The 13,779-nt window shown below is 49.1% G+C and overlaps 1 protein-coding gene across 1 annotated transcript in view; it reads right to left on the reverse strand.

Moving 5' to 3' along the window:
- Evc2 (EvC ciliary complex subunit 2) overlaps window positions 1-13,779 on the reverse strand; it is an 87,172-nt gene that overhangs the window by 35,414 nt on the left and 37,979 nt on the right. The window contains exons 9-12 of the mRNA XM_032916954.1: window positions 13,288-13,527; window positions 10,506-10,681; window positions 7,669-7,828; window positions 4,188-4,642 (exon numbers count right to left, since the gene is read on the reverse strand). Coding sequence (XP_032772845.1) covers window positions 4,188-4,642; window positions 7,669-7,828; window positions 10,506-10,681; window positions 13,288-13,527 — 1,031 coding nt within the window. The remainder of the gene's footprint in view (window positions 1-4,187; window positions 4,643-7,668; window positions 7,829-10,505; window positions 10,682-13,287; window positions 13,528-13,779) is intronic.

The raw sequence follows: 13,779 nt of genomic DNA on the forward strand, positions 1-13,779 counted from the left end.
GTCTAGCACTGAATCCTGCATAAAGATCAGAGCTTGGCACAGCTTGGTCTCTGTGGGGGCCCCAAACAACTGGAGAGGGGGCTCTCCCAAAAGCCGCTGCCATATGTGGGATATGTTCTTCTAGCTGGGATGCCTTGTCTGGCCTCAGTAGGAGAGGATGAACCTAGCCTCACAGAGACTTGAAGTGCCAGGGTAGGGGGATACCCCCACCCACCCAGAGAAGAAGGGGAGGGGAGATGGAGGGAATTGCGGGAGGAGGGGACTCAGAGGGGGACAGTGAGCAGGATGTAAAGTAAATAACTTAAGAAAGAAAAAGAATGAGAGATCAGTGACTCGTTTAACAACCCAGTCCATGCTGGGCACACACGCTGGGTACCTGGGTGCCGGGGACTGAACTGGGTCCCCCAGATTATCGGTTCAAGGTGAACACCACACCACAGTGGGGAATGAGGCATATTTAGAAATGGAGTCACTACAAATAAGAGAAGTTTCAATTAGATGGTTCTGGAGAAGAGTCAGCCCAGAGTACGAGTACAAATGGTGTCCTTCTCAGCGTGGGAGACAGACACAGGGAGAGTTCCAGCCAGGAGAACCTTAAGGCAGAGAAAAGAAGTGATGTGTCTGTGAATCAAGAAATGCCAAGAGTTGGGAACGATGACCAAAGCTAAGAGAAAAACAAGGAGCAGAGTGTCCCCTACGCCTCTAGGGGGGATGTGGCCCCTGTCCATTCCCTCACTTTTCTCCTTCCTGTGGGAGAAAAACCTGTCTGTGGCTTTAAGCCGAGGTTTTGCTGCTGGGCTGTGGCAACCATAGTATTGAATACTGGCTACCCCAGCCTTGAACCTCAGAGAATGAGCAATGATGGGAGAGGTCCCTCCTTGCTCCTCCCACTTTGTCCAGTGTGCCTCTATTCATGTTCTGTGCAGGCAAGCAAGGTTTGTCTGATTTTTCCTGGCAGTGTTCTGTCAACATAAACTGCATGAAACAGGCTCTGTATACGCTCTGAAACCGGGAAATATTTGTAGAATACTTACTGTCTGACACCAAGGGTGGGCTCCATACGCTTAGATCTGAGTGTAGAGTGTGGGACTGAAAAGTTCTAGAAAGTTCTCTAATAGAAAGAGAGTCTGACTTTCAGAGATGCCTAGGGTCCTCTGCTGATGTCATCGAACAACTCCCACACTCTGAACGCCTCTTCCTGGGACAGCCTCTGCCTGTTGCCCTCCGGTAACAAGGACTCTTAAGCTACAGGACTCTGTCGTGAACAGACATTACTTTCTAGCAGATTGGCCCTGTGGCCAGCAGGAAACAGGTATATGTGAGAGGAATCCTGCCGGCTGGGGCTCAGCACTGAGCCGGAAACCTGGGCTCTGTGGGCAGGGTTCCAAGTACTATTTCTCGGCATCAGTTTCCCCTTTTGCTCAGTGGGTTTGCCTCAGCCCATCTGGTTTATAAAAGTGTGTTACCAACCACAGTGAAGAGCCATTTTTACTTAATGCCTCAGAAATCCAGGTCACAACCCTCAGGATCTCAAATCAGCAAAGCTTGGATGCGGCTGGCAGCGTGAGCATGTGGCTTGACCCTCCTTAACCCCTGGTGAAGTCATAAGAGTTTGCTGATGGCAAAGCCAGATATCCCATTACTCCATAAATGGCTAACTCCATGCTGGCCTTGGAATTACTCCCTGCAAGACAGGTCCAAATAAAGTAGAAGGGAATAACTGTCGGGTAATGGGAATGTCACATGAAATTTAAACGCATCAAAGAATCCTGCACCAGTTGAACTGTGGGAAGATCCAGGCCGAGCATCACCCGAGTTGACTAAAGACCAATAATGGTTATAAGAAGTGACCTGTGAGGATCTCGTTAATACCATGCAGAGAAGACAGTGTCTTGTGTCCCTGAGCTAGAAAACAACAACTAGCCAGAAACTAGAAAACAAATGAAGCCAGGCTCACAAAGGAGACCAACTAGGGCCAACCAGGAGACTGCTTAATGCAAACCAGATACCACTAGCCACAAGGAAGGTGGCTTGGTGGGCAAGAACATTTGCTGTGCAGTCGTAAAAACCTGAGCTCAAATCCCCAGCACCTGCATGAAAAGCCAGGTATGGCTGTGTGTAACTGGAACTCCATCATTGAGGGGCAGACGCAGGCAAATACTGAGAGCTTGCTCCCAGACAGCCTAGCAGAAATGGTGAAGCTTCCAGTTCAGTGAGAGACCTTTTCTTAAGGAAATAAGGTGGAGAGTGATGGAGGACGAACACCCAGCCTCTTCAGATGTCACAAGAGTGCACACACACACACACACACACACACACACACACACACACACACACACACACACAGTCTGAACACCTCTAGCCTGTTCTCCCAGAGGCAAGGTTGGTTCCTGGGGAAAGCACTATGTAGGAAAACTTAAGTAACTTCCTCCAGGGAGGACAGTTACAAACAGGCACTGTGTCGTTCAGTGTGTACTCATGGGTCCCCAAGGGCAGCCTAGACTCTTGCATCACACCCTTCAGATGACATCATGCAGTGCAGAAAGCACCCCCAAAAGATTCAGTACCATCACCTCATTTTACAGACAAGATGTTGAGGCCAGGAGCACTTTGGCATCTTTCCCACATGCACACGGAGGGCAGTACCCAGCGTAAACACAGGTTTCTCCATCTACACGGCCGTGCTTGCTCCATTATAGCCACACACGCAGCTCCTCCAGTTTCCCCCAGCAAGTACTCGATGCTTTGTGGACCCTTACTACATGCTGAAGACCCCTTTCTGGGCCAAGCCAAGTCTGAGCTGACACAGATGACTGTCAAGTGTTACAGGAAGTGTGGCTGTCAGACAGAGGCTCCTGGATTATGCCACCAACTGTCCCACTGCTCCCACAGCTGTATCTAACCCACCACGTGCAGCTTCTGGTGATAAAGCAGGAGTGTCGTTCACTGTGGATTGTTAGGTCCTAAAAGAGTAGTCATTGCATGGTTCTGTGTGGAAAATGACAGTAAAGCAGCTCAAATTATGCGAGTGGGTGGCATGCCAGGCAAAACCAGTGCAGAGTGGTGACAGAACTGAGCCTGTGACTATGCCATGTGTTGCCTGGATGTCTGCAGTCGTAGGGTAGGTTGAAAGGGTCTAAATAACATAATGCAAGCCATCATACACACTCTTCAAGGTCCCTGAACCAGACAGCACATCTCTTATGTTTTGGTTCTGTGAGGCAGGGCCTCACTATATAACCCAGGCTGGCTGCAAGCTCATGCTCTCTACTGGCTCTGAATGCCAGGGTCACCGAAGTGTACCACCACGCTTGGCCAAATAGCATTTCTTTTTTACTTACTTTCCATGTTCTATTGTGAGTGCATGTTTTGTGTGTGCATGTGCACGTGTACGCAGGTACAGGTACATATGTGTGCCCAGGAATGTGGCAACCAAAGGTTGACGTTAGGTGTATTCCTTATTCTTTTAAGATGTCTCTTACTGAGCCTGGAGTTTGCCGGTTTGCTGAGGCTGTCAGACCATCCTGTCTCTGCCTCCACAGTACTGTGATTGCAGGCTCTGTATTCAGCTCTTTTATTGGGTTCTAAGGATTCCCAACTCAGGTCACCATGCTTGTACAGCAAGCACTTAGCCACACCAGCCAGCCCTTACTTTATTGTGAGATTTGGTATCACATAGCCCAGGCTGGCCACAAACTGGCTGATTTCCCTGCCTCCACTTCCCAAGTGCTAGAATTCCAGGCCTGACTACCACACCCAGCTGTTACAATGCTTCCTTTGCAGAGACAAGGCACACTTTATTCACTGACAACCCACTGGGTGATTCAGATAGGTCTATGTCCCCCCACAGAGGCTGGGTTACCCACCCTCCTGGCCTACAGTACATCATCTCATGATGGCCCTGCAGGTCACGTGTAATCCTGTGTGACTTATAGGCCCAGTGTGTATGACTGATAAATGCTACAGATTTTATTAGTCTAGGGACGGCATCGAATGCTCAGCCATTCTGCCTCTCCCTCCTGCTAGGGCTACTCCCTACCCAGTGTGGTAGGGAAGGGTCAAGAGTGTCAGCCACTCTGGAATGCTGTGTCCTATAGGAGTAGTCACTGCATGGTTCTGTGTGGAGAGTGACAATAAGCAGCTCAAATTGTGAGCTAGGGGGCGGCACACCAGTTATCATAACTCACGTGAATACCAAGTGCTCCCAATGCCTCAGCTCTGCCTGCTCTTCTGTGCAAGCCTCCGGTGCATCCTGTTGTAGCCTCTGCCTCACGCCCTGCACCAGCTCCTGGCCACGCTCTCTCTCCTCTGCCTCCAGCTGCGCGGTACGGGCCGCAGACTCCCGGCTATGCTCCTCTAGGATCTGCTGCAGGAAGAGCCAGGGAGCACTGCGCTTCAGCAGCTCCTGTGTCATGGCCGTGCTCTGCAGGCGCCTCAGCTCCTCTGTGGCTTTCTCAGACAGTGACACAGTCAGGACCCGGAGGTCGTCCAGGGCAGCCTGGTCCAGCCGCTCCTGCAGCTCCTCCAGGGCAGTGGTGTGCTCGGCCATCACGCTCCTCCACTGCTGCAGGTACTGAATGGCATCCTCCGCAGTGCTGGAGGCCTCGCCAAGGGACACCTGCTCTTTCTGCTGCTCCTTGTGCTGGTGGGAATGTGAGAAAGGGCAATTGAATGGGCGGGGCCCGTGGCTTTGGGAACACGGGGAATTGGGGTTCAGAGGCGCAGTATTTTCTTTACAAACTTTCAGGGACACAGAAGGTATGCGTACAGTAGTGTTCCCAACAATTTAGAAAGCTGCTTAGCACAACCAAACCCCAGGCTCTGGTGATATAGGCCTGTCACCCCAGCTGCCTAAGAGACTGAGGCAGGAGGATTGTAAATTCAAGGTCAGCCTGGGCAACGTAGTGAATCCTGTATCAAAGTAAAGAGTAAACGTTAAGAGAGGGTTGAAGATGCAGCCGACCCTTGGTTCAGACCTCAGCAACCCCTCACCTACACACACACACACACACACACACACACACACACACACCCCACGCAGGCACACACGCACGCACGTGCACATGAACATTAAAAATGCATGCTTGACAACCAGCTATATATTAACTAAAGGCCAAGAAGTGGCCAGCCCTCCAAAGTTCTAGCCTGGCTTTCCCACCCACGAATCTTGCTTTCCCTCCATCTCTGTTTCTTAATCTGTTGAATGGAAGTAGCAACAGCACGTACACTACAGTAGGGACCTTCATGAATTGCTCAATACACACTCAGCACTTAGGAAAATGCCTGTGCCAATGCACACTTACTGTTAGCCCTACTGTGTGTCTGGCATGTGGTCACTAAAATTATGATATGTGAGTAGGGAGGCCAACATTTATACCTGTGGGAAACAGCTTTATGAGGAAGTCAGCAGAGCCTCTTAAGGAAGAACCTAAGCGAATCCCAGAGAAAAGACCTCCTGAGTGATGGACACCTGGTACCAAGGCTCTACAGTAGGAAAGACCTGCCCTGCATGAAGATGCCCATCGTGGTGTCACCTGTGACGGTGGGTCCACAGCCCCCATTCTACTTAAGAGCAGGAGCACTGCTCATGCTGTGACCAGTGGGGCCATAAATCCAGTCTTCCAGTGTTTTTTTTAATCAATTCTTTATTGATTGCATGTGTCCGGCCATGTCCATGGCAATGGGAACACAACATATAGCTTTTGTGAAGCTAGCGTACTTCTGAGTCGCTCACATTTATCAAGAGTAACTGCTAAAAATAACATTTGTGAGAAATGGCCAAAATCTGCATTGTCTGGAGTCAAGTCCTCCTTCCAGATGTTAACCTTGTATGGGGCCAAACCATCTAGGAAATGTGACTCCGGGTTCCCACACTTGACCACCTTAATATCGGAAAGGGGTGGTGATGGCACGGAAAGTTCTTCAGTGATCGGAGTCAGAGGCATGGCTTTCAGTTGGACATGATTAGTTACTAAAAAGCAGTTCTACGATTTCTTGTTCAGGCTCTCAGCCTTGGTCAGAGACACTCACGTTATGAGAACCAGTGGCTGTGTCATGCCCCTCCTCCAATGGAACACCTACATCACACATCCCCCTCCACCCAAAGGCTCAGGGGACACTGGGGAAGAGGGGCAGAGAGAGTGAGAGCTGGAGGACCTGGAGAAGCGTTACCCAGACATGACAACCGTGCTGCCTACTTGCGCAAGACCTGCCTCAAATCAAACCATTAAGTCCACATTCTGACATGATGAGGGGAGGGCCTCACAGTGCCCCATTCCTAGCTGAGAAGCCACAGGCAACCTACAGGTGCAGGGGAGAGTCAGTTTTCGTCAGAGATGTGATTCCTGGTGTGTTGCCAGTGTTGTAGTGGTCAGCCCTATGCACACATCAATATGAGCAACACTAATTAGACTTGAGAGAGAAAGAGACAGACAGACAGACAGACAGAGACAGAGAAACAGAGGGATGGCTCAGTGGTTAAGATCACTGGCTGCTTTTCCAGAGAATCTGGGTGTAATTCCCAGCACCAACATCATGGCTCATAACCATCTACAATTCCAGTTCCAGGGGCTCCAATGCCCTCTTCTGGCCTCTATTGACAGCAGGGAGGCTTATGGTACAACACACATATATGCAGGCAAAATGATCATACACACATTTAGAAATTAAACAAAAACAGGAGAAGACATGAAGTCGAGAGGGGATGGGTGGGGAAGAGATCTGGGAGGGATTAGAAGGGAGAAGTGAGGGGTGGAAAACACCAAAATGCATAGTATTCATGTGTGACATTATCAAGGAGTAAAAATAAAAACCAGTATCCAGAGACACAGCTGAAACCCCCGGCTCTCCCCACTCTACCCAACTGGACTAATATGCTACCTTATGTCACCCTGGGGTCCCTGAAAGCCCATGTGACATCGAATCTGTCTTGATAAAGCTCTGGGTACTATGTCAATTCAAGTGGTTGCTAACATTCATTTGACCACCCACTAAACTATGGTCTGTCTTCCCAAGCTCTCCCAGCAAGCTTCCTAAACCACAAACTCAGGGTCACCTTTTAACCTTCTCCTTGGTCTGAATGTAGAAGGTCAGTCTTCAGACTGGCATACCATGCCCCCTTGAGTTGGCCCTGCTTGTAGCCAGCTCCCCTGCAGCCCTGGCCTCGCCCCTCCACAGACTCCAGCCCCATTCTGCTCTCTGCCACATGCAATGGTGCACTCTGCTCTTGGTGCTCAAACTTGGAAGACACTGCTGCCCTGCACCTCAGCTTTGCACTCATTCCTCTTGTCTACTTCAAGTGTCTATTTGTCCTCAGGTCCCATCCATGCTGCACATGCTCTGGAAAGCCTGCTCCAGTGAAAGAGTGACTGTCACTATTGCACCTCATAAGGATTAAAGATGTCATCCTATCTTAATACACAGAACTAATTAAACATAAAAAAAAAGTCAGGACCTATCATCATCCTTTGATTCCTTTCCAATGCAGACATTACTAGCCCACCACAAACTCTGCTATACTGAGACACAGAATCCTTTCTAAGAAGTCACTACTAATCAACCACAGATGGCAGATCATGACACGAGCTCTGAGCATCCTATGCTAGCAGCAACGTCTGTTACTCTGTGGGAAGGGTTTTCTAGAGATGAAGAGCACAATGTCTCACATACCTTTTGCAGAAGTTCTCGCCGTCTCTTGGTTATTAATTTTTGGTGCAGCCTTTTCTTTTCTTGCTTTAAGTCATTGTCCAGCTTCTGTTTTATAGAAAAGGTTTCTGTCTGTGCACGCTCCAATAGCATTTCCATCTGATCTTCATCCAAGTAGCCAGCCCTACATGGAGAAGATAGAAAGAGAATGTAGGCTTCTCTCGTCCCCTCCCCTCCCCTCCCCTTCACAGGCTGGGCTGCTATGTGACTGGGTGAGCAGTTTTTATTAGGTTGGTCTCAAGCTGGAAAACCTCCAGGAGGAGAAGCTGCCACTGAGACACAAGTATGTTATCAGCAGAGTGAAGTCAGGGTGCATGGAAAGAAGAAAGATCCGATGGGTCAGAAATAGGCAGACTTTTGGGGACAAAAAGATGTCTGCAGAGATCACTGGGTATGAAGAGTATTTCTTTCCAAGAAGAAGAGACCAAGAATCCTGAATGAAGATAAGAGAGAGAGACAGAGAGGGGCTGTGGATATCTGGGTAGTGATTCAGATGCTACGGTCTGAATGTTCCCTTCAAAATGCATGTTTACGGGTTGGGGATTTAGCTCAGTGGTAGAGCACTTGCCTAGCAAGCGCAAGGCCCTGGGTTCAGTCCCCAGCTCTGAAAAAAAAGAAAAAGGGAAAATGATGTTTACATTAATTTCCCATATGAGTCTTAACCAGTGAGCTAAGTCAGAAATGGCCAGCAAGAGGGGAAGAGAAGGGACAGGGAAGGACTCTGTGTGTGTGTGTGTGTGTGTGTGTGTGTGTGTGTGTGTGTGTGTGTGTGTGTGTGTGTGTGAGGGTGTGTGGGAGGTAGAGAGAGAGAGAGAGAGAGAGAGAGAGAGAGAGAGAGAGAGAGAGAGAGAGAGAGAGAGAGAGCGCTATAACTGCAGCAGTGGGTTATCTGTGAAAGGGGAGTCTTATTCCCTTGCCCCAGCCTTTCTCTCTCAAGCACTGTCATCATGCAATGCCTTCTGCATGGTCCAACACAGGGGTAAGGCCCTCATCAGATGAAGTCTTAACCTTTTCATGTTCCCAACAGACCATACACCAAATAAACTCACATTGCATCCAGCCTGTGCTGTTCTGTGGCAGCAACAGAAACGTGACATCTCCAAAATGTAGGTAACACCAACTCATGAGTTCCCAAGAAGAGCAAACTTACAGTATGAAGGATCAACCCCATCTTTGAGCCTCACATCTTACTGTGTGTTAGCTACGCCATCTCTGCCCTTCCAATGGGATTCACATTGCAGGCACCTGGGTCCTGTGCCTTCTAACAGGAACTGAGTCACAACAACCCCTTGTACAGGTGGAGGGACTTCTGAGCCTCTGTGACCCATGAGCCAGTCCCTACACTGGCTCTCCTAATGTCTGTCCTGGTGTCCTAGACCCTTGACAAGTGTGTGCTTCTCCTGCTACTACTTCCCCAGGCCTGTCCGTATCCCTTGGCTGTGTCCCCAGTTCTATGCAGATCAGACAATGCTGATGGAATGGAGGAGGCAGGAACAGAAGCAGGGGCTTTCAGAATCAAAGTCTGTGGTTGTAACTAAAGTGGCTGCTGTTCAAAAATGACGACTTACAGCTCAGGCCCTAACATTGACATGAAAAGCTGGGCATGGGAGAATACATCTGTCACCCCAGGCAGGAGAGGGGGCGGGGTAGTGGTGGTGGTGGTGAGGCAGGTGCAAATAGACAGGTTCTAGGAGCTTTCTGGCCACACAAGATAACCAATCTCTGGGCTCCAGATGAAAAAAAAAAAAAGTCCTATCTTAAATAGTAAAGTCAGAAGCCAGAGAGTAAAACACTCAGGACCAACTCTAAGCCTCCATATGTGTACACACATACCACACCCCCAACCAGACAGACAGACAGACAGACAGACAGACAGACAGACACACACACACACACACACACACACACACACACACACACACACACACGGGGTGGGGTGAGAGGTAGGTCTGTGCCCAGTATTTAAAACAGAATTTAAAATAAGAGGTATGATGGGTATGATGGCCTTCCCTGGAAACAGCTTGGGGCAGCCAAGCAGCTGCTGTTTCTTCAGGCTGAGGCCAGGAGCCCTCCTTTCACTTCAGCGAGCATTAATTAGGGATGCCAAGCAGACTGCAGTGATAAATCCATTATCATCTCAAGATGGGCAGTGCCTACATAATCTGCATCTTACTGAATCTTTATTAACCACAGTAGGAAGCTTTGAAGTCCGTAACATGACCTGAGGCATAGAACCAATTCACAAAACCACGCATGGTCACGAGCAGGTCAACCTCACAGTCCTGTCCCTGTTTGGTTCAGACATAAATAGCGCATCTCACTGTTTACAAGGAGGCTGTCTCAAAGCATGGCTGGACAGGGACTGTGACAAGAGGCAAGGGAGGAGCTGCTTGAAGCCCTTGCTTTATGACTCACCCTACCTTGCACGGTCCCTAGTCTGCTCATCCAATGTCATCCTTCATAGATTTATCCAGAAAATATGGCTCAGAATTTGCTTTTCCAAATAATCCAAGATAGGAGCATGAAGCCATGAGGCAGAGCTGGCAGAAGCTAAGTGTTGGGGACATTAGGTGGGGTGGGGCCATCATTCCATCACCGTTGTCTTAACTACCATGTATGTTTTTAAAAGTCTACTGAGAGGGAATTCTACAACAAATGAACCTCACGATCAACCAGACGATAGCATTCGGCCAAGGCTGAAGGCAGAGACTAGTCTTGGGAGCAGGTCAGCCTTCCTTTGGTATTGGGCAGGAAAAAGGGGACAGTGTTTCTGTGTCCCTCATGAGGCTACACGCTCTTACCTCTCATGTTTATGAATGAGACTTGTTAGCTGGGTAGCTGCAGTGCTCAGCAGCCCTTGCACGCGGGTCTCCATGGCCTGCAGTCTCTGGACCAGGTACTCTCTGTGGCCAAACCTCTTGCTGAGATGGTATCGCTTGGTGGCCTGGAAGAAGTCCATCAGCTCTTCTATACTCTCCTGGTTTGCAAAATAAGATGTATGCCTTATTAATATGCTAAGAAATGTCTCTGTGGACATTTAAGTGACTTTTCGTTTTGGAAGACAGTTGGCAGACCGTCATTGGGTGAACACCTTGAATCTCCATGCTGTTACAAAGGCTATGAGGAGGAGATAGGAGAACATGAGTGCTCTGAGAAGTGTCCTAGAGTCCAAATGCAAGCATCACTCCCACTGCAACATGTCTGCGCCACCAAACAGAACCATATGTGATATCTAGGCCATCGTTCACCTTCCTACACCCACCATTCCCAGCCCAGCTGGGGATGTCACATAGCCTTACACTGTGGGACAAGTGTTGATGTTCTGGGGTGAATCAGCCACCTAGCCAGCCCCATAGTGGCTAAGGAGACAAAACAGGCAAGGCAGGAGCACAGTAACACTTGCTGGCTCAAGTCTGTGTGTCCTCTGGGGGATATCTCTGGGTAAGAGTACTCTGAGCCTCCCCCTCCCCCATTTTAATTGAAGGAGAGAATCAGTATTCCCAATCTACAGATAAGAAGACCAAGTCCACAGGACACATCGCACTGCTGGGAATGGCTAAGCACAGATGAGTAAATCTAGTTCCCATCATGCTGCTGGAAGTACAGAAGCAGGGATCTGAAGTCAGAAATGTGAGTCTAGGTTCCGGCTCCAGTCCTGGAGAGCTGTCCTCCAAACCCAGCATCTGCAACAGTGGCCATCCCAGCAGGCAATGCTGCCTCTCTCTGTGGAGACACTGGACACTCAGACCCCTGATGGCTGGACAGTCCCCCTTGCACAATCTATGACCTGTTCATCTTCCAATATGGAGGTCAGCACTATCTGGCAAGACACTGAACAGTCGGGAGTATGAAGCCAAGCTGGCTTTCCCCTGGGCCTTTCAGGCACCAGATTCCCAAGCCAGGATTATCGCAACAACACTCCATTGGTTTCTAGATCTGATGGAGCGAGATCCCCCAGCTATCAGGAACTCCACAGCCAGCTCCAACACCCAAACCGTGCAGAGAGTACAGAATACTAATGCCAGTGGGTGGGGCGGGGCCCTCTTTAAAACAATGTCCTGTGCTCTTTCCCAGTGTCTGGTATTAGGCCTCAGTGCTGTGCATCATGGGAGTGAAGTGCACTCAAGAACTGTTCCTAAGTTTGTGATACTGTGGCGTCCAGACATCTACCTGAGCAGATACCATCATAGTGATTGGTGGGCAAAGCCTAGTTCCATGTGGAGAGGTGGGGTGTTCTCTGAGCATCTTCTGAGCATGGCGGGGGCTTCCTAACAGGTCAAGGTGATGACTTCTCCCCTCCTATCCCATATCAGATCTGCTCAGCCTCTGCAAGGACCCCAAATGCTAAAGGTTGGCAGGTCATTCTCAGCTCTGCAGTACCAAGGCTTAAAAGGTGGACGACTGAGTCCTAAGCCTACAGGTTGCTCCTCTGTTGATCTACATCATTCAAAGTCAGGAAATTTCCCACAATACTACAATGCTCAGAGGACTAGAACTGGCTCAGTCTACACGAACAATCTTTACACTCCCGTTTATTGGCCCATCTAGACATAGACCCTAAATCCTAGATATACATCAACTGGTGTACACATGCATGTGTAGGGGCATCATCCAGGATCTAGTGGTGTTGGTACTACTGTGTGTGTGTGTGTGTATTGTGTCAGTGTGTGTGTGCATGTGTGTGTGTGTGTGTGTGTGTGTATACATGTGTGTGTGTATACATGTGTGTGTGTTGCGTCCGTGTGTGTGTTTGTTGTGTGTATGTGTGTGCATGCGTCTGTGTATTGTGTCAGTGTATATGTGTGCATGTGTGTGTTGTGTCAGTATGTGTGTGCATGTGTGTGTGTATTGTGTCAGTGTGTGTGTATACATGTGTGTGTGTTGTGTCCGTGTGTGTGTGTGCATGTGTGTGTATGGGTGTATATGTGTACATGTGTGTGTTGTGTCAATGTGTGTGCATGTGTGTGTATTGTATCAGTGTGTGTGTGTGTGTGTGTATACTTGTGTATGTGTGTTGTGTCCGTGTGTGTGTGTTATGTCAGTGTGTGTGTGTATAGATGTGTGTGTGCGTGTGTGTGTGTGTGTGTCAGTGTGTGTGTGTCCATGTGTGTGTGTGTCCAGTGTGTGTGTGTGTGTTGTGTCAGTGTGTGTGTGTGTTGTGTCCGGTGTGTGTGTACATGTGTGTCCATGTGTGTGTATTGTGTCAGTGTATGTGTGTCCATGTGTGTGTTGTGTCAGTGTGTGTGTGTGTGTGTGTGTGTGTGTGTGTGTGTGTGTATGTGTGACATTTTATGCAATGACTGCCGAGGATCAGTTCATTACACCTCCACTGTCCCGGGACCCACAACTGATATAGGAAGAACCAGAATCCAGTCTAAGTCAGCTTGAACCCATGGCTTGCACTATGAGCCACCTTCTGCCCTCCGTATGAGAAAATGACTCCTTTACCAGGAGGAAGAAGGGCTAACAAGTTCACCAGTGCCCAGCGCAGAAGGAAGACAGGACTACGCTCTAGGGGGGAATAAATCACCAGGGCTTTAGAACGCACCTCTCTGCTGGAGAAAGCCTGAGTGCAGACGTTACCTGTGTTTTAGAATAGTCTTGCAGCAGCATTTTAGCCACCTCGGGCCTCAGTTCTCCTTTGGCAACAGCACTCTGTATCTGGGTATAGACAATGCTGTGTAATTCGTTCCTCTGGAAAACAGCCAGCTGCCTGTGTGCTTGGGCAAAGTCCTCTGCTTGCTGCAGAGTGAGGGACCTCTGCAGGTCCTCCTGCTCCAGCCCATGGAGGGTCCGCAAAAGGCTGCTGCACTCTGCAGCAGACTGTGGAGAGAAGAGAAACCTGTGAGAGGCAGACAAACTGAACATGAACACACACACACACACACATGCCCACGAATGCATATATGCACACAGATAATACACATATGCAATGGACACACAGCACACTCAAAACAAACAATGAACTGCACACACACACACACACACACACACATTGTATTGCATACACATGCCATGTACAGGCAGTGCATGTGTACATATAACCACATATGAACCATGTGCAATATATATATT

Source organism: Rattus rattus, chromosome 11, assembly GCF_011064425.1.
Source record: "Rattus rattus isolate New Zealand chromosome 11, Rrattus_CSIRO_v1, whole genome shotgun sequence".
NCBI classification, from domain to species: Eukaryota; Metazoa; Chordata; class Mammalia; order Rodentia; family Muridae; genus Rattus; species Rattus rattus.